The sequence below is a fragment of the Ochotona curzoniae genome, unplaced genomic scaffold, assembly GCF_017591425.1.
Source record: "Ochotona curzoniae isolate NIBS_2020 unplaced genomic scaffold, NIBS_Ocur_1.0 contig_21, whole genome shotgun sequence".
Lineage (NCBI taxonomy): Eukaryota > Metazoa > Chordata > Mammalia > Lagomorpha > Ochotonidae > Ochotona > Ochotona curzoniae.
The window spans coordinates 7400513-7422289 of NW_024465322.1; the positions used below are offsets into that span (position 1 = coordinate 7400513).

The 21777-nt window shown below is 40.7% G+C and overlaps 1 protein-coding gene across 2 annotated transcripts; it reads right to left on the bottom strand.

Moving 5' to 3' along the window:
* Positions 1 to 3954: 3954 nt before the first annotated feature.
* Positions 3955 to 20590, bottom strand: MAP9 (microtubule associated protein 9). Of its 2 annotated transcripts, none has more exons than XM_040971405.1 (13): positions 20516 to 20590; positions 19484 to 19568; positions 18125 to 18442; positions 16264 to 16484; positions 15788 to 15881; positions 13764 to 14011; positions 12016 to 12086; positions 8503 to 8671; positions 7401 to 7490; positions 6699 to 6860; positions 6290 to 6435; positions 5973 to 6105; positions 3955 to 4898 (listed from the first exon to the last, which is right to left on the bottom strand). In XM_040971405.1, the coding sequence occupies exons 1-13, from the start codon at positions 20588 to 20590 to the stop codon at positions 4779 to 4781; spliced, it is 1932 nt and encodes a 643-aa protein (XP_040827339.1). In that variant the 3' UTR covers positions 3955 to 4778. The 2 variants fall into 2 exon arrangements, with proteins under 2 accessions (XP_040827339.1, XP_040827340.1); XM_040971406.1 differs by having other exon boundaries at positions 16264 to 16474; positions 18112 to 18442.
* Between the last annotated feature and the right edge of the window lie 1187 nt (positions 20591 to 21777).

Genomic DNA, 21777 nt, shown 5'->3' on the forward strand with positions numbered 1-21777 from the left:
CACTAAAACCCAAATCTGCCATTCTACCCACAATTCTGCAAGAATGGTCAGGACTTGGATTCAGGCAAGACCCGCCCTTTTATGACGTCAATGTGCAGAAGCACAGCTGCGTGGGTCACCTGGGTGCACCTGCCACATAGGATTGCTTGAAGAGAGGAAGAGAAGGAGGAGGAGGAGGAGAAAGAAGGGGTTGAGGTATTGACAAGGATAATGAGTGTATCATGTAATTTTCCAAAGCAAACATTTGTAAGGGAAACAGTATCCATTAACAGGTTAAATAAATTGCAGTTGTAGCAACAGAAATTTCCAGCAAGTTGTATTAGCATGGAAATAGCTTCGTGATGCAGAGCTCAGTGGAGAAATCTGGTTACCAAACATGTAGTTTGAGCTTTCTGATTCAGAGAATAACAAGAGATGGTATTTTTGATTATATACCTATGTTGGTAATTGCAGTTTCATATACTATGGATACATGAACACTTTCATAGCTAGCTAGTTAGCTAGATAGATGGGTAGATTACAAAGAGAAATGCAGAGACAAAGATGAATGGAACTGTTTTTCTTTGTTTTCAGTGTAATTTCAGCTACAGGGGAGAATGCATGAGGAACTAAAAGGTGAAAGAGTGAAAATAACAAGACGCTAAAATTTTACGTGCAGATTTTCACTCACTTCTAATATATGGTATATTGATGTTACATAATTATTTCATATTCAGCCCACAAATGAATGCCACACAAACTTTTCCTTACACTGTGAAAGAAACTTTGGTGCTCCATAAATGATATCACACAGTAGAGTCAATCTTGAATAGCTGACTTTAATAAATTAAACATTACATGAAGACGCTAGCAAAAAGTAGACATAAAACATGAATACATAGCCCTCCGAAACTCCTAAGATCTCCAAATTCAATGAGTTTTGTCCGCTCTAATTACCATTATGCAATGACATGTCACACACATAATTAACACAATCATATGAAACTGAAAAGAAAAAAGAAGATAAGTCTCTAGGTTAACAGCTGATTGCCATTTTATTCTATCAGCCAGTTTAACAGTAAAAAACAGGTATTTGTTTTGTGAAGAATGGAATCATATGGGTTTAAAGCATCGTTCAACAGTACCACTTGGTCAAAGTCAAGATAAAATTAGGGGAATCTGCGTTTCCTCTATCAATTTGTACTTGAGAATGATTTTTTGACTAACATTTAATTGCCCTTGCTTTATGAAATTTTCTGCATCTTAGTTCATGACTGAGGATCTGAGAGACTTGACTTTCCCACACCATAAGGGAATCCTGACCCAAATACATGTGTTCCGTTATAGGGAGGGGAGTTGAGGAAGAAGTGGAGAAAAGCACAGAATGCAAACCGCTTTTAAAAATCTAAATGTTCGTGTGAACATTTTGGCAGGTGATCACACTTGTGGAATGGAGTGCAAAGTACAGTTTGGAAACCTGAGTTCTAACTCTGAACTTCCAACCGTCATGAGAGATCAGCTTGTTCAACTGAAAAGGAAAGCGTTTGGACCAAGTTTATGAAACTGATAACAACTCTTTCAGATGGAGGTGTAACACACTAAGAACATACAATCATGAACTACCAACCAGAAATAGGCATTGCCTAGGCAACAGTGACACACTAGTTCCGATACAATTTAAAACAGGAAATAAGCCCCTATTTTTGTAGTGTGCTATAGCTACAAACCGCCATGATGTTGTTTCTAGGAGTAATTCACTAAGGTAACTTTACCTTCCTTTTGGTTTCAAATAACATAGCGTTTAAAATATTATGTAGCATCATCATTTTCTCAGTTATTAATTCCTTGTAAAAGTTGAAGCACTCATATTTAAACATATTAAGAATATGCTAAAGAAACATGTTTATAGCGCTTGAAAATATTCATTTAATCCTATTACTTTAAAATCTCGGCATTCTTCAAGTGATTAGTGCAATTTGTAAACTGCAAGTTTAGTATGGACCTTGATGGGCTGTTACTGTCCTTAACCTGCAAACATATTCCCTCACATTTCTTAATTAATAAACCTAAGAAATAAATAGCTATAGTGATACTTGATATTTGCTAAGGGAATATGGGCAGGTTACATCTCTTAAATACATAAGTATAATCAAGATAATACCACCAATCAAAATCTCCCCTTTGGATGTTAAGCAGTAAACAATTACACAGTACTATGTCCTCAACGTTTTCTCCAAAATCCAGCTCCGTGTTTTCAACAGAACAGATGACCGCTCTGGACTGGATGGTTTTACCACATTATTTGCAGCACGAAATAGTGTGTTATTTTTTACAGTAAAGACAAGCCATCATTCACATTTGAGGGAAACGATTTGGTTCTTTCCAAACACCTCAATACCTCGTTTCAACCCCATTAGAAGAAACCCTAAGAAATGTACTTAGTTTTCTTTTTAGGAGGACCTTATTGCAAGGCACCATTTTATTCTTGAGTGGTACAGCCTAGAGGGCCGGAGAGGCAGAGATTTCTACGCACAGGGGAAAAGCATCTAATGCCAAACAAACACCTTCCCCTAAACCAGCCTTCTCACACTCCAGAAGTGAAGGAAATGTGGGGCTCACGGTCGGAAGGAAATGGTGACAGCGTTAGGTCCTTACTATGTATCTTGTATTTTACATTAACTAACTAATCGCATTCATTTCTCACAGCAATCTCAGAGGTAAAAGCAGTAGGTCACTGAATAATAATACATAGGAAAATGATGAGAAGACCTAATTAAATATTTAATGTGAAATCTATAACGCCCACACACGTACTAATAATTTCACATTCCCCCAAATAGTGTACTTTTATTGCATACCCCTTTTTACTTTCCATATATATATGTGTGTGTGTATACATATATATGTATGGATGGATATATTTGGCTCTCAGCAGCTAATTCAATACAATAAGCACCTCAGGACCTGTCCTGTTAGGCAAGTGTTGGTCCTGTGCAGGACCAGAGATGAATGAGAGATGCTAACCCCCGTCATAACACATATCGCTGCTAATCATTCCCGTTGTATGAAGTGTCATCTTAGTTTAGGCAGCATAAAAAGCCATCTGGCTTTCTTCATGGGATGTCCCACATTTGTCTGCAGCATTGAGTATATTCTAAAGCGATCTGTGACATCCACCGCAGCTTGCCCGTGAGCTTAGCAAGGAGAGAGGTGAGTATGTGAAAACTCCTGAGTGACTGTCTCAAAGTTTGGCAACCTCTGAGTTTTCTGCCATTCTCCTACTACATATGGGATGTTGGAATGAATCCTGAAATCTTAAGAATTTTGTATTTCATTTTACAGACTTATTGACATCCACTATCTTTATTTGCCGCCCGTGTGCTTCTTGGGATGGTGGTTACTGGATAATAATACGTGATTTTAGGCTCTGAATTTCAGTGCATTTTTAAGGTTGCAATTATACAGAAATTTTGACAGCATTTACAGTTTTTGAGGTCATGTAGGGAGTGTGGAGAGCAGCACAAGGATTTGGAAGGGGTCAGCCTTGGTCAGCCAGACTTAGAGTTCTGACTCGATCTCAGCCACATGCTAGATGGATGGCAAGTTATTTAGTTTCTCTAGGCTTTGCTATTTTTCACCTGTAAAATGACCCTCAAGAGTTTTTATAAAGATGGGAGGAAATAACATTTGCAAAGGGTCCAGCGGGAATTATAAATCTAACAGGTGCTCAATAAACAGCAACTGCCTCGTCTCCTGGGTCACCCCTGCATGTCTGCACCGTGCAGTGGGCTGAAACACAACATCTTAACTGTGAGAGCAGCGAGGAAGCCGTGAACTAGATGCCCCAGGCCAAGGATGGGTTAATATGAAGACATGCAGAGATCAAGTAAGCATTCATTGAACATTTTCTATACATTCTTTTTCTCATACAGGTAAGCGTCTTTTAAATATAGGCTCTATAACTAGACAGGAGACAATAATAGAAGTAACTGTTTTTATGGCATTTGTCTGGAAAAACACAGTGCTCATGACCTTGAAGTTCTCAAGAATGTATCTTACTAAAATGCATTAATATAGCACTGCCATGACATTGATATCTATGGGTATCAGTGAAATAATCAACAAACCGAGATAAAGTTTAGAAACCTCAGAGGTGAGCTCATTATAAAGAGCCTATGATTGTCATGTGAGCTTAGGACAGATAAAATACACCCTTATTAAAGCATAAGGCATAATTCTTAAAAATGCTTTGCTGGTTAGATTTCTATTGAACTATGGCCTCTATGGACTGGAGTTGTAACTTGCACAGCGCAAATGCAGCTTTGAGCTAAAGATCAATTTTAGATGAAGTAACGTATGCAACTATTCATCTACAAGTGAGTCTCGAGGCACCTTCGGCTACAGATGCAATCATTTCTGGAATGATGATGGCATCTCATCGATGTCCTCCTCATTACTGGGAATGCTCAGACTTCAATAACAGGCAGAGAATTTAGTTGAACGTGAGCCTGGATCACACCACATTAAGAAATACCAGGACATGATAAAGCTTGACGCATTTAGGTGGGGAGAGTGCTCAGACTATAATCTCTTCCTATACAGCAGTGCATCTATAATTAAAAAAAAAAAAAGGTACTTTCACGGATTGAATCCCTAACTATATTTTTCATTGCCAGCAAGAAGCGTCTGGCAATTTATCAAAATAGATTCTTCTCTATATAACTGATTCAATAATGTTAAGCCCCCTGGCTAAAATATGCAAACTGGCAGATAGCTGAGTCATCTAAGAAGCGAAATGATCAGAACACTTTTGAGAATACAGTCCTGCTCGGCGGGCTCCACGGAGGAAGCGCCTCATTCTCCAGGAAGGAATGACGCTTCTGCTTCCGGTCAATTCTTTCTTGCCTTTCTTTTTTCTCCTGAAAAAAAATAGAAACGTATGTTTACACACAAACATGACATGAACCTCATTTTCAAATCAGGTTTGTTTTCTGAAGAACAGGAGTATTTCATTTTAAGATATTAATATATCATTTCCCAGTTCAATTGATTACAAAGGAAGAGGAGCTGGGAGGTACATGGATTTACAGGCATATTAATGTTACTTTATTTTTTGTCATACTAATGCTGATATTTAATTTTAAAAGATCTATAGTTTATTTTATTCATGTTTTTAAAAGATGTACTTATTTGTCTATTTGAAAGGCAGAGCAGTGGAGAGAGAGGGAGAGGTTGACCTTCCATCCACTGGTTTGCTGCCCAGTTGGCTTCAAAGGCCAGGGCTGGACCAGGAGGAAATGAGGTGCCAAAGACTTCTTATTCTCTCACATGGGGACGTGGGTCCGAGTACCTGGGCCGTCTCCCACTGCCTTCCAGGCATATGAGCAGAAAAGTGGATCTGAAGCAGTACAGCCAAGACACACATGGGATGTTAATGTCACAAGCATCGTTGGCTTGACTCACACCCGCACAGCACTGGTGCCCTCTTTTCAATGTTTATTTTCATCGACTTGGAAAGAGGAGTGATAGAGCAGGGGAGGACACACACACACACACACACACACACACACATCTACTTGTCCTTTCCCCAAATGCTCCCAGAAGTCAGGGCTGGTCCATCAAGAAGCCAAGGGTCCATAACTCCATCACTAGCCACCACCTGCTGCCTCTCCAGGTGCGTTAGCAGGGGATGCTGGATTGGAAATGTGGCTGCCAGGACTCAAGCTGCCACTCTGGTATGGCATACAGATGTTCCAAGGAGAAGCTTAGCCCACTGTGCCACAATGCCTGCCCCAGGCCTCTAGTTCTATAGCTGAAAGATGAGAGGAGCTAGAAACCCGTGACATCTTTCTAAGAACAGATATGCACCATTCGCACAGGACATTGCAATGGGAGACACTTCATGCTTTACAGGTAGTTGAACATTCGGAATCACGTTTGATCCACAAGCTTAAGCAGGAAACTGGGGTGTTTCATTAACAAATAATGCCTACCAGCCACTTTTCATATTCATCCATAGCTTGTTTGTCTTTGTCTTTCTTCTCGGCTCTTTTAAGTTCTTCCTTTTTTTTCTCATTTATTTTCTCTTTTTCCTTTTGTTTGAAGAATGCTTCCTTTTTTTCATTCCTACGTAAGATGGCACAAAACACAGAGGATGGTGAAAGGGGAACATACGATCCAGGTTCCCTAACGGAAATCTTCACTCTAATGAGACTGAGATGCACAGCTCAACATCAACCAAATCTATTTTTAAAAAACATAGGAAAAAATCATTGCTTTGAAATTTATGAAAAATATTACTGTGGACTACCATTTCTCAACAGCGGTTAAGTTATCTTTCTTTTTCTCGGCCACTGCTTCCTCCTCTTTCTGTTTCTTTGCTCTTTCGTATTCTTTCTCCTTTCTGTTTTTCTCTTTGAGGTATTCCATCTTCTTCTCTTTCCATTTTTCAAAAGCCTGAAAAAGTTCAGGATGCTTTTCTTACCGTGCGCATACACTGCGTATACACGACATGAGTAAAAGAGGCAGAGCAGACACTTTGTACTTCACAGAATTACAGTAGCGTATCTGTAATTTACATAGTGCTGTTTCCAGGTACCCCGACTGGATGTTACCAAATACATGCACTAAAATATCCTATGGCATCCCATAATCGTGTGGCATCAAGTGACTGTCAAAGATCTGTTCAAAAGAAGCAGACCAGAAGCTCTCTCAAGTACCTGTAGTGCTTCTCCTTTCCGGGCAGCGTTTTCCTCTTCCATTTTCTTTTTGTTTTTTTGCTCGAGCCTCTTTCTGGCGGCTACCTTCTTGGCTTCCTCTTCCTTCATGGCCTTCCAGGCCTCAAAGGACGCCAAGGATTCTTCTCGCTTGGCAGCCCTTCTCTGTTGTGGAAATCAGAACAAAGAAGCAACGCTCGAATGCATAAACAAGCAGGCCAACACACAGGTAAGAGCATACATATCTGTCCTAAAAATTCCCAGATATTTACCAAAAAAAAAACTGAGTTTCCTATCTGATGATTTATTTCGGTCATTTTAGACAAACGGGCTTAGAAGAAATGTCATCGTTGCATGTATTTTCTTTTTTTAAAGAAAAAGATTTGTTACTCGGAAATCAGAGCTACACAGAGAGGGGGAGACAGAGGAAGCTGCCATTCACTGCATCACAAGATTCGTGGCCGCAAGAATCACAGCTAGACTGATCTGATCTAGGAGCTTCCTGGAGCTTCCCGGGTCCCCCGCACTCGGGCCGTCCTTTGCGGCTTTCCCAGGCGTGTTATCACGGAGCTGGACAGCAAGTGGAGCAACTGGGACAGATGAAGGACTTTCTACATACCATCTAAAAATAGACTTATGATTGTTCACAGATATTAGATCGACGTTAAAGTCTGTGACACTTTTCACTTCTATGTTCCACAATACCTGTTCGTTTTGAATCCTCAAGTTTTCGCTTTCAATCCTTTTTATTCTGTGCATTTCATGTAAGTAGACATTTTTCTTTTCTAGCCATTCCTGTCATAAAAAGAAAAAACACCACATGATATTTCTTACTTATTTTTGACATAATGATTGATATTTAAAAAATACAAAATTTGTGCCTTTGTTATAAAGGCGACTTTTCTGGGGTTAAATCAAGAAAATTCTATTCCTGTTATCCTTATTTTTATTCACAAGGAACCTTAAAATTCAACATAATTGTACAATGTCAACTTTTTCCTGGAAATTTGCCTGTGTAATATTTTAAGGTATACTATTTTAGGTACCAGAAGAAAAAAAAAAGTCCTTCTTCTAGAATTCTGAGAAAATTCATAAACTTTTATAAGCCTTACAAAGTCTCAGGAAAGAAAAAATTATAAACTTTCTGTTTGTAATAATTTAAACTTCATAGAAAAAACATAAAAACATATACATATCTGATAAAGTTTGACTTCTGCTCAATTTTCATCAATAGTAGTAGCATGCTGTCTTTCTTTACACATAATCTATAATCAATGAAGGAAAGCATAGAAGACAATTATTTAATACAATTATTTTGGCTTGCTCATATGTTATAAAGAAAAATCCTTCCCAATGAAATTAAGTATTTATATTATCATATCTATTAAGGCAAGTTTTTTTTCTTATAGATTCATTTTATTCTTATTGGAAAGTCAGATCTACAGAATGAGGAGAGACAAAGATCTTCCATCTGATGGTTCACTCCCCAAGTGGCCAAAATGGCCAGAGCTGAGCTGATCTGAAGCCAGGAGCCTGGAGCCTCTTCCGGGTCTCCCATGCAGGTGCAGGGTCCCAAGGCTTTGGGCCATCCTAAAGTCCTTTCCCAGGCCACAAGCAGGGAGCTGAAAAGGGAAGTGGGGCCTCTGGGATTAGAACCAGCGTCCATATGGGATCCTGGCAAGTGTAATGCGAGGCGTTTAGCTGCTAGGCTACTGCACTGGGCCCACTAGGAGGGTTTTTCTACTCTGTGAGAGCCAGGTAGCCTTACAGAAATTGTTGGTTCTATTTAAAAGAATATTCCTTCCACCTGATACACAGCTGCTCTTATGTGGTCCGCTCTGTCGGGTTCCAGACTTGGCTTCTGTGGAGGCTTTTGGTCCAAAACTTTCAAAGTCCCTAAATACTGAGATGAGGTAGTTGCTGAAGGACTTCTCCTTGCAGAACTAGATTTCTTCAAAAACTCAGAAGTCATCAATCTGAAAAGATGCGAACAAACCAAGATAAAACACTACAATCGCATTTAATAGAAGAGGGATCTATTACAAATGCAAGTTACTATATTTGAAAAGTTTTTGTTAGTGCACTGAATTACAAGATGTTGATAAAACATGAAGGGTCTTCAAAACATTTATGGAAAATGAATATGATGAAAAAAACTATGCATGCGTTTGGTACCCAAAGAAACTTGCTTTTAATTTTATCTTTCTAGTTACTTTTTCAAATATTGAGCCTCCCTGTATAATCATTTCTTTATAATTTTATTTTTTTATTTGAAAAGATAAAGTGATAGAAAGAGAAATTCCATCAGCTGGCCCACTTCCTAAATGCCTGCCATAGTTGGGGAGGGGCTGGACAGAAACCGGGAGCCAGGAGATCTGTCTGTGCCTCTGCAGTGGGTGGCGGGGGACCAAGCATTTGGGCCATCCCATGCTGGGTCCCATAATCATTAACAAGAAGCTGGATTGGAGGTGGACAAGCTGGAACATGAACTAATGCTCCAACACAAGGTGCTGCCACTGCAGTCAGAGACTTAACACACTGCACTACAATGGTGGTCTATATCACCTTTTCTTCGAATATATAAAAAATGAAACATCAAAATAATTCAAATTTTATAACTGTAGTTTATATAACTTGAAACAATGCTTCTCTTTAGTATGTGTTAATTAGAAAAATAGATGGATCTGTAGCCACTGGATAATGGTGTCCATCACACATGAGAAAGATGATTCTCTCAGAATAAGAGAGAATCAGTCACAGAATGCAGGGGTGGTGTAACAAATGCCAGTCAATAAATGTGAAATATTACAAGCAAACTGAAGAGTAGAAAACCATGTCATTATCTCAGTCCATGCAGAAAACTTCAAGTACATGATAAAAACTTTAGGCCTAGAATAATCCATGTGGAGACAAACACAACAGATTCCAAACAGTTAATGCAATCTTAAGCAACAAAAACAAAGCCGGAGGCATCACAATACCAAACTTAAAGACATCACAGAGGGCTGTAATGATCAAAATAGGCCGGAATAAAAATAGACACGTATACCAGTGGTATGGTAACCAATCTTTGACAAATCAGCTGAAATCTGTCCCTGGAAGGACCGTCTCTTTCACAAATGTTGTTGAGAACATGTTGTTTATACACGCAAGTATGGAACAGGAGCCTTGCCATGTTCTACAAATAATGAACTCACAATGAATCAAGCATCAAAATCTATGACCCGATGCCATCTACAGGAAGCCATCAGGGAAACTGCAAGACATTGGCGCAAAGACTTCTTGGAAATTCCTCAGAGACACGGGCAACAAAAGCAAAACCACACAAATTCTCAAGCCAGGAAGCCTCTGTAATGCAAAGAAAATGCGCAAGGAGACAAAGAGGAAACTGACTCATGGGAAAAAATATTTGTAAACTGCACGTCTGATCATGGATTATTATCTAGAATATACAAGGAACTCAAGGAACTCAGCAACAACAAAACAAACAATCCAGTGAAGCGATGGGTTCAGCACACAAACAGGCATTTTTCAAAGGATGAAATACAAACGGCCAACGGACACATGAAAAGATGCTCAGCTCCTCCAAGAATCAGGCAAATGTGAATCCAAAGCACAATGAGTGTTCATCCCATCCCAGTTGGAACTTACACACACACACACACAAACACACAAAATCGATAAATGCTGGTAGGGAGAGGAGGAACACGGACCCTAGTATGCTCTTGGTGGGAATATAAGCTAGTACAGCCACTAGGGAAGTCGGTGTGGAGATTCCCCAGAAATCTGAAAGCAGATCGAGCATAGGCCCCTGCCATCCTACTCCTGGGAATTTATTCAAAACACAATGAAATCAGCATTTAAGTCATTGGTAGGCCGATGCTTGCTGCAGCTCAGTTCACAACAACTAAGATGTGGAATCAATCCAGATACTTATTGATTTAGGACTGGATAAAGGAAATGTGGAATAAATATACTGTGGAATTCTATTGAGCCAAAAAAAAAAAAAAGAGAGAGAGAATGTTTTACAACAAGACAGAAGTAACTAGAAACCATTATTCTTAGTAAAATCAACTAGTCCTAAATTGACAAACACAATATATCCTCTCTGATATGTGGTGGTTAATACAGAATACAAAAAAAAAAAAAAAAAGGATAGTAACACAATTTTCAGTTACTTTATTATGATTAGCTGCTGTTAAACTCCTGTAGTGCTGCGGTTCTTCTACTTGCTGAATTTTGCTGTTAGTGGTGCAGCAAGCCTGTGATTATACAGTGGATTTAAATTATGTTGTTGCAAAAATTAATAAACAAAAGAAAGGAAAGAAGGAGGGGCACTCAAGGAGGGAAATACAGTAGTCTTAGAACTGCCCCTGTGAATACGTGAATTCTGCTCTCTTTATATTAATAACTCTCTTTTTACAGAAGAAACATAGATCCTGTCTCAAGTTACAGGAGAAACAATATTAATAAAGCCAGAGTTAATCACTTTTTACATCTGTTATTAATAGTATATTTTTTAAAAAGACTATTTTGAGCCATTCTCAATGTGGAGTTTGAAAGCTCAGTCAGTGGACTCCTTGTCAGTGGCAGGTGGGAAAACCTGGCCTATCATGCGTTTTTGCAGCTGGTCAATGCATCAGAGCTACACTCCTTTCTTTACAGACCAACTGGAGGCGTCTCTCAGCTGCCACCGCTGACCAGTGTGGTTACAAGGAGATCGGCCTGTGTCACCTACATGACTAAGCTGTGGACTTACCATCCATCTACAGACAAAAATCGGCTGGCCTGACCTAACACTCACTTCATTTATGACAAAAGAGGCAGAACGTTTTGATTGGCATTTAGGAGTTGGCAGTTTCATTGGCATGGATGAAGAGACTTGGATTCTTTTGAATAAGCTCACACACGCACCTAGAAGAGCTGAAGACTTTGAAGTCTAATGTTTTGTATGTTGCACAGGGATGCTTAATAGAAGTAAGTAGACTTTGGTTTCACTTCCACTAGGAATCTACTGCCCCAGGAAGCAGGGATGGGTACAGACTTGCTAGTCACTGACCTCAGAGAACAAGCAAAATGTCCATGGTTATCTCAGGGAACACACGAATTACATAAACGGTCCAGATATAAAAATAACTCACCATAAATTCTTTTTGTGAAAGAATATAGTCAATGGAAGGCTTTTATTGTTCATCTCTTAAGATGGACATAAAGAAAAAAAAACAAGTAACATGAAAGTAAATTGCTTGTATGTATTTAAACGTCAGCCAGCTTTCTGAGAATACAGATCCCTCATGAGGGACAGTGATAACTTTAGTACCTGCCGGATGCGCTGGAGACTCTATTATTTGTTGTCCTTTTATTCTTCATGTTTCTTTCTTCAACTGTTTTCTGTGGAACAGAAAATACCATGGAACGATCTGTTAGATTTCAGTGACTCCATCAGTATCTTGGTCTGTGTTTTATGACAACACAATAGCAACTAGGGACAGACCAATGAATAAAATGTCCTCAAGGCTATTCCATTTAGGAGAGGGCTGGCCAACAATACACATACTAAGACAGTGAGTCATGGAGATAAGGTGGTGCACAGTGGCTGAATGGCTAGAGGGAGCCTGAGGGTACCACATAGCGAAGCTGGGTCTGGGAAGGCCTCCCTGGACTGACATCAGAGCTGAGCATGGATGAGTGGGAGGGGTCCCGTGAATGTCTATGAGAAGAAACATAAAGTTCAAAGAGCCTAAGAGGGGAAAGACCTGGTGCTGAGGCACGGTGGGTGTGAGCAGAGCACAGGGGGTGAGGGGCATGTACTTGGTCAGAGAATCACATGGGGTTACCAGGTGGTGGTACAGTCCAGATTTTATTCTCATGATGAAAAAACATCCTTTTAAGAGAGGAGTGATTTGACTAGGACTTGGGAAATATCATTCAAGAGAAGTAACAATTAGGTCAAAATGCTACTCAAAAGAAATAAAAAGAGTTCAATAGCTTCATGGAAAAACAGAATTAAAAGAGGTTTATTTTGGTTGCAAACTTTCAGATCAGCTCAGCTCCAGCTGTTGCGTCCACCTGGGCAGTAAATCAGAGGATAGGAGATCTTTCTCTCTGTTTTTCCTCCTCCAATATAAACAAATACATCTTTAATAAATGACAATGACATATCATCTCAATATACTGAAATGGCTATAATCTGAAAAGTCAAACACTGGCTAGAATATAGAAAAAAAAAAAAACAGAACCCTAACACACAGTTGGGGGAATGCATATTAATAGAGCCACTATGGAAACCAGCGTGGGGATTCCTCAAGCAATTAACGATGTATCTACCCTATGTCCAAGCTATCTCACTTCTGGGAGTATAAGCAAAGTGAATGACGCCACTCTACTAAACAGATGCCCGAACTTCCAAATTCATTACTGTCCAGTTCACAACAGCCAAGATACAAAATCAGCTTAGATGTTGGGTGAAGGAAGAAGGACATGTCTAAAATATAGACGATGGAACACTCAGACATAAAAAATAATAAAGCTCCCGATACTTACAATGAAATATGGAACTGGACAGAAATAGACACAGAAAAACACATTCCCCTTGGTTTTTCCTACAATTGTAGCTTGACGTAAAGAAACACTAGAAACAGTAAAAAGAATCAGAGAAAAATCGTGCATATTCCCCATTACTTGGTATGTATTTATAAATGTTGTATTCACCGAATTACACCTCTTGCATAATAAAATACCAGTCTTTCTTCACATTATGGTCTTTTAGGTGAATTCTATATTATATGTTTTCCATGTTCTCAAGAGAAACAAAAAGTAAAGCAAGAAAATATTTATTACGTATATACCTTTGAAATTTTTTTCTTGAGACCATGGGCTTCCTTATACTTAGCATAAATCTTCCCTGAAGTTAAACATTCATTGGAATTGAAGTAAAAATCTATGATTCTTACTAAAAGATGAATTTTCCACAGGTAATTCAGAATGATATAAATATGAAAGGTGAAGTATTTAAAATGTGTGTTAAGTTTGCAGTGATAGCACAGTGCAGCATAAACATAGAGATACCTTTGTAGATTCCGATGTGTCGTTGGCTGTGACGGCACTCCGCGATTTCAACAGCAATGGATCGGCTGCTGCACTGTCGTCTGTCGTCACTCCAGCTTTCTCCCTTGCTTCTTCAAGGCCATCAGCAGCCACATGGCTTTCCTTGGGCTTCTCCGGTGCAGAACTAACAGAGTCCACCCATAAGGAATGCTCTTCATTTGCATTTGATTTCAACGAAGTGTAGTTTTCAGTGAATTCTTCATTCTCATCTACTTGGAGACAAGAGTCACAGCACTAAGACTCTCTTCTGGATCAATCAGGTAGCTTGTTTTAAATGGAACCAGCTTTCAGCTTTCTTTTTCTTGTATAATGCAATATAGTCAGTTCTTAGTATCTGTAGATTATATATCTATGAACTCCAGCAATTTCATACCAAAGATATTTTTATAATGCATCTGTCCCTAACATATTAGACTCTTTTTCTTGTCCTAAAGCACTGGAATATAGCAACTATTTAGAAGGCAATTACAGCGTTGTAGGTATTGGAAGTACTCTGGAGAGTACTAAAGTATTCAGAAAAATGTGCATATGTTATGTGCAAATACCATGCCATTTAAAATAAGAGATTTTAGTATCCGCAGATTTTTTTTTTAGCTTCCAAAGGGTCTTAGAAGCAATTCCCCACGGATACTAAGACTATATAAAACACATCATCATATTGAACTTGGATCAATCAAAAAAAAAAAGCTACTCTTAACTAAGCCCTTGAAACACCTTATACTAAGGAAAAAAAGCATATTAATATATATAATAAAACCACCAACCACTTGCAAAACAAGCTACATGGGAAGACTTTGTTGATGTGTTAACCTGTGAAGTGAGATGGATGTTAAATGTTTAGTTTGCAAGCTTATGTGCCTCTGAATGGAGCAATGGGCATGTAAGCACGAGGCTGTGTCAGCTGCGGTGACTAGCAGTACACCGGCGGATTTGCACAGACGCAAGAGAACCGAGCATTAACACAACTGCACTGGGGGAATAAAGTCAGCCTCCTGTGACCTCCGACTCCCACCCTGAGACACCAGTGGAGTGCAAACAACAGGTCACTTACTTTTCTCGGTGCTCAAGTCTGCCGTAAGAGGCTTCCATCTTACCGGCTCGTAACTGCTTCTCTTAATTCTGCTGCATTCTTATTTCTGTGTTTTGTTTGAGGTAGGCTCAGTCCTAAATCAGTTGATTCTTACAGTGATGCATTCACACTGAGGCAGTGACTGCAAGTGCACTCGTTACTGAGTTTCAGAGCCAAAGCTTCTAATGACGGCTCCATCACTGAAGTTGGGAATGTTTCCCAACACCTTTGCACTTCAGTTTTTCTCATCTATAAAATGGTAGAAATACTACCACATAGTAAGCACTCGAGCAGTGTCTGTTACACAGCTCACCTCTGATGGCTTTCTCGTTAAGCTACATGGCGCATCCCTAAGAAGCAGTGCTATGAAGTCACACCTCACACTTACCATGTGTTTGCTATGACACTGTTCGAAGTGCTCTAGGAGGCATTATTCATTCATTCAATTCTCACCACCATCGCAGGAGGTAGATTACTCCTACTTAAAGAACCACAGACCAGGCCAAAGAGGTTGGCTACTTTGCTTGGACAGTTGCGCTCGGATTCAAGCCTAAGTGTGGTCTCACTTTAAAATTGTTGCGTTGCAATCTACTGTAGCGACATACGTATCATGACAGTTTCCCTTCAATGATCATTGCGCCTTCACCAAGAACTGCATGATGGCTAACAGGTGCTGTATCAATTAGCTTCTGCAACAATGCACAGAAAGGCATAGTCTATAACCTGGGGAAACTGAGGCACTGAGAGATGACAAGGGCATTTATAGTGATATAGTCAATGAATTGTACCACTGGGATTAAAATTCAGACACAAGCGCTCATTCTCCTTACAAATAGGGAAGGTATAAATTACCTTACAGACAGAATTCTAAGCAATACAGACATCACAAAAAGATAAAATGGCTAGATAGCACTACCTTTTACGGACGACTTTTCCCCAGGTTCTGGTGAATAGGAATTGCCAAGACTTTCCTTAAGGGATGATGGAGATAGACTTGTGACATTTTGGTCCTGTTTAAAAAAAAATAAGTATTCACCACCTGAGTTCAGTTTTCATGATTGGCAGAGGCGATGCCAATAGATTCGGAATAGAAACCTTGTTTCTATATTGTACTTTCTCTGAAACTGGATACATCTTACAATCACTAGGATGCTGTGGCTTTGCTGGAAGAGTTTTCTTCTTTCCTAATAGTACTTAAAACAAGGCTACATCTTACAACCGAAGTTTTAACACCATGGAATACAGAGTTTTTTTTTTTTAAATCTCAATCTATTTCCTTATCAGCTGCTGAAGAAAACATGTAAAATCCACATAAGCACAAATTCTCTCTCTCTTTCACAAACACACACAAACACAAAGGAAGGAATTCAAGAATACAAAAGACATGCTAACCTCAGGGTGACTGCTTTCCGCTTTCTTCTCAGCTTCTAATTTTGGGTCAGTTAGCCGTGGTGCGGGAGATGGTGCCAGCTGACCATGGAATTCTTGACTGGGGGAGGTTTCTTTTTCTTCTGGCCTATCTTTCTCCTCTCTGTAGCTATTCTTTTTTAACATGCTCCTTGGCCGAGGTAAAGGTTTAAAGTGCTCATCTGTTTCAAGGCTGCTGTTTTCCGCTGAAAAGGAAAATGTTATAAGTCCACAGTACCCACCAAGGCCCTGGCTTCAGCTGCTCCCCGGGGTGGGGGGCTCCAAAGTTCCCTTCTGCTCAATGTCCCTCGTGTTTCTGTCCTGCAGAGCTGACGGAAGACCATGATCCCTGGCTACACAGGGCTCCAACAGAGCACAAGTGCTTGGGAGTACATACTACAACAAAGAGATAGTTGCCGTGTGGACAGCAGCTGCTATGCTTCGGGTGGACACCTTTCAACTTGATGATCTTCATGGTGTCCCAGACATTTGAGAAAACCAAAAGAGAACGAAATCTTGTCTCAGTTGACATCTATAGTACAAGGGGTGGGGAGCGGGGGACTCCTCCAAGCATTTATTGAACACCTGCTAACAAGCCCTGCGGAAGGACTTTACAGGTTGGGAAGTGGGAGGATTCTGAACAGACAGGACAAAGTCCACAAGTGTGAAGGCAGGGGAACTGGCACGTGGTGGCACAGAAGCACCCCTTTGTAGCTGCAGGAAGAACTGCACAGCCTGATCATTTGTGAGCATCTTTATCTGAGTCCACAAAAACTTCCACAGCCGATATTTTCAGCTACTATTTAGTTCTAAGTTTAAAACAGGATCTGTTGGTTGTGCTTTGGGGTCCAGCTCCCAATGCACTGATTTTCATTTTTGATTTTTTTTTCTTGTCTTACCAAACATGCCAGAACTCTTACAGACATTTCAAACACATGAACTCATTTAGCTATCTAAAACTCTTGGTGATGCTTCAACGTTCATCTCTGTTTCACAGAGGAAGAAAATGCACAAGAGGTTTTTTCCACAAGGTCACCAAGTCTAATAGGTTGCAGATTTCGGATTAAAGCAGAAACGCCTGACTTTTAAAGTTCATGACTCTAGTGGTTTTAATATTAAAACAAAAACAGCCTGCCCTGCAATCATTACCCCAGTGACCCTTACTCCAAAAAAAGGGAAGGGATTTGCTCACTGCATTTTTTTTTTTTAAACAACAGACAAGCAGGAACAGAGAAAACGGTGACTCAGCAGATGCAAGATCTCTGACTCTCACTCTGTCCTTATGCCTCTCGAATAAACAAACAAAACCACACTTGATACTCAGAAGTATCTTATCACACTACAAATATTGAGTTCCAAATACTATACGGGAAAAAAAAAAACCAACTCTAAGGAGTTTGAGTATAAACTTGGAAACCAATTTTGAATCTTTCAGAAATGAATTGTTCATCAGCTCCTTAATGAATTCTATAGCACAGGTCTTAGAACCAGCAACCTGTATTTTCAATTTCCACCTTGAGGAACCTGGGGGATAATAACTTTGATATAAATTACAATGAAACTCCATATTCAGAATTATTGTCAAATTTATCACAGCATTTTTTTTTAAGTACTAAAGAAGTAAACTGCCTGTTTATCTCCCACACATTTCCAGCTACACACTGCCATGTGTCTCTGGACACTCTTCTTCTTTACATCTACAGAGTTGCAGAACTAGACCTGACACTTTCCCCTTTAAATATAGTCTAGCTAGCTACCATACCATACAAAACACCATACAAAGTATTTTGTGCATATGATACTAAGACAGTCTTCAAGAAACAATTACATTACCCAAACAAGTTACCTGAGGATGTGCTTTTGATGGAAAGAATTCTGGGTTTAGGTTTCACTTTGTCTCTTTCAATTTCTTGATATTTGTTTTGAGAGTCAAATAAGGAATTTTCAACCACATCTTCACAACTGTTGTGTGCTGTTGCCTCATCATTTTTGTCCGTGAATTCTGGCTTTTCTTTGCTGATGTCATTGCTGGATTTCTTGGTTTTCAGAAAAGACAGCCTTGGAGCATTCTTTTCTTCCTCGTCTGATATGTGAAAATCATTTATTTTCTTCTTCTTAACTGAGTTTTCTTCTGCTGAGGTATCAGAAATGTTGCCTAAAGAAACTGAAAAAACAGGAAAGAAAAAAAAAGTGTTTTCAATAGTTATTTTCACTTGACAGGTTACAATGATCAAAAAAAAAAGCAAGATTATTGTAAAGAACAGAAAGAAGTGAAAAAAATGTACAGACATGAATAGGTGCAAGTCTGTTTTATAGTTCTTCAAGATCCCTAAACAATCAAGTTTTCAGCATGTATAATATAAACACTTCCATGTCATTCATTTACTCAAAATAAACCAAGCGTTAAGCGTAATGTTTGCTCTAAGAAACACGTCACAAAAGTTGCACAAAATAATTGTCATCCATGAGACATTTCAACTGAAGCTCGGAGTGAAAAAACTTTCTTCCCAAGTAACTGCATAAAATGTTCAGCGATTATAAATGAACTCTCTTTCCTCTATAAAAATGTTGGCTCTATGCTTCTATTCATACCAAATAATATTTTTTAAAAATAGAACAATCATAAAGAATTCCAACTTCACTACCTAGCAGTGAGTTAATCACTGTTCTGATTATTTGTTCCAGAGAATATACACAAGCTGCTGTTGAACAGTAACGAGGAGAAAACTGAATTTCAGGTTCAGAATTTTGCGTATTTATATCTAAACTCTAAGATGTTAAGCTTACAAAACAAAATGAAATGGAATGGAATGGAATTAATATCGCAGTGATAGATGCAATACGGATTTGTAGTGTACACTGAGCCACAATTACAGACAAAACATGTGATGTGTAACAAGAATTTCAAAAGTGCTTCCAATCCCCAAGGTGATTTTGTGGGCCCCTGCCTACCAACCAGTTCAGGGCTCTCAATTGTCAAGATGAACCAAAGCACAGCCATCTTGTATTTACACACTGACTGTCAGTGAGTTTGTAATTCAAACAGCAGTCAGTTACACAAATTCTTGTAAAGCAAAGTGGCTTTCTATGCGGTGAAAACCTTGACATTTAAAGCTGATCTAGTCCATGGGTGTTATTGTTCGCGCAGATGATGGCCGGGGTGCAAAATTGAAAACAAAGAAGACGCACGGTGTGCCTTCCGTACCGATCTCCTCGCTGTCAAAGTCGTCCGAGTACTCGGAACTCCGCTGCCTGGCTGAGCGAGCTGTGATGGCCCTTAGCAGCTCATCCTGAAAAGAAATCAAGCAAATCAATGCTCATCCCATGTGGAGGTCTCAACGTCAGAATACTGACACCAATAATACATGCTTAAGAACTGTTTTTAAATACAGGCTTCATTGATGTAATGAACATCTGCTGGAAGCCTGTTTTTGTGCCGTGTATCCACGCCCTCAGACTCGGTGTGGCATGTCACAGCCGGGAGCCTGTAATTAAACTGGAGGAGACAATATCAAACACATTAACTGCAGCTCACACGGCTAATGAACGTGGGAGAGTTACGATGCCGGAGTACTCAGTTTTGATGGAATTTATTAGCCACTGGCATTTTGAAAGGAACTGGTAATTTTCTGAAAGATGATTTCAAAAGTAGAGTGAGAGAAGGATGGGAGGAATGAGAGAGAGACACACAAAGGGAGAGAGAGAGAGAGAGAGAGAGAGATTGATTCTATCCACTGAGTCACACTCCCCAAATGCCTGTGCCAAGCAGGGCCGGGCCAGGCTGCAGTAAGGAATCAGAAACTTCACACAGGTCTCTCACATGAGTAGCAGGAATCCGGATGCTTGGGCCTGCACCTGCTGCCTCCCGGGGTACACTTTGCTAGGAGCAGAGAAGCGTGGACTCAGCAGGCACCCTGACACACAGCATGTGGGCCTGCACCTGCAAGGCTCACCCTCTGCCTGGAAATGACGATCTCTTCAACATTTACATTCTGGCAAATTCCTGGAGCAGAAGCAATCACTACCAGACATGACTACTAGACATGAACCAGCTGATGGGAATGCTCCACCTCTCTAACATTCAAATGAATTCAACTGTTTTAACCTTGACTTTCCTAAGGACTTCATATCCAGGCTACGTAAAAAACGTAAGATTTCTTCATACTTCACATACCCTCACCAAATCCTCCTGTCCTGTCACGCCACTTCCCTTGTAAATATGATGCAAGTACTTTACCTGGAAACTTGTTCTTTTGGTAACTTTTGGACTCTTTGTATACGCCAAAGTTGTGCTAAAAACTTCATCAGTCATAGCGTTATCTTTTATCTCTCTCTCTCTCTTTGCCGTTACACACCAGCTAATAAATGATCCGAAGAATTCAACCTCTGATAGTGGCTGAAAGACACAGAAAGCAAGTCAGACTTGCAAAAAGCAAGCATCTCAGCAACAGTGACCTGAACGCATAAACAGAGTCCTTGCAAAGAAACGTCAGAAGAGTGCCAGCAGCTCGTCTTCAAGGAAAACTCCAACATCCGTTAACAATTCTGCGGCTACTTAGGGATGAGCAAATCAAACTACTGCGATGGATTCATAGAACAAATTCACCCCCCCCCCACACACACACACACTGCTCGCATACTGCCGCATTCCAAGAAAAAAAACATCATTATGCTAATGCACAGCTAACGAGATTTTTCCAAGCCACTTGCAAAGTAATGCAAACAAAGCACAACCAGCTTTCGCCACGGGCTGCGCTGAACGTCCCTATCTGGCAGGTGGGAGTTAGAGCACACAGCTTAAAGACCCGGGCCCCGGGCGCGCCTTCCACCCGCAGCAGCGCGCGCCCAGCCGGCCGCTGCCCGCGGGGCCAGGTAGCTGCACCCGGGGTCCCCGCCGGCTTCTCAGGGAGCGAGGAAGCCCAGCACACAGCAGGCCCATGCATAACCCCGGCAGGCCCATGCATACCCCGCCGCAGTAACCGCCGCGTTCCCAGCGGCGGGCTCCCCGCAACCAAGCAGCTGGCTTCGGACAGGAGCCTCCCGCAGTGTCCCGGCCTAGCAGCGCTCGGACACCCAGCACTGACCTGAGCCAGGGGGCGGGACTAGACACGGAGGTGGGAGGCTGTTGCTAGGAAACAGCGTCTCTGGGAGGAAGTGACTTCCCCACCGCCGAGTCTCCTGGGTACCCAACACCACCCGTCAGCCGAACGCGTCACTGGGGCAACCTCCCACAATGAGGAAGTGACATCAGCGCTCTGCGGCTAGGGAGAGGGGTGCTTCATCACTTCCCGGGGTGCCCCTGCAGTTGCCTAGGCGACAGCGCCAGCCTGGCTCCCTCCTGGGCCCGGCACCTTAAGGGTCTGCCACAGTTTGGACTGCAAGTTCTGTGTCAGTGGATGGGACATGATGAGGTTTGCAAACCTCACACCTGCAGGTGCAGTGCAAATTCGCCTCTTCGGGCTGTTTGTAAATAACCAGGAGAGAACAGGAGAGGCCACG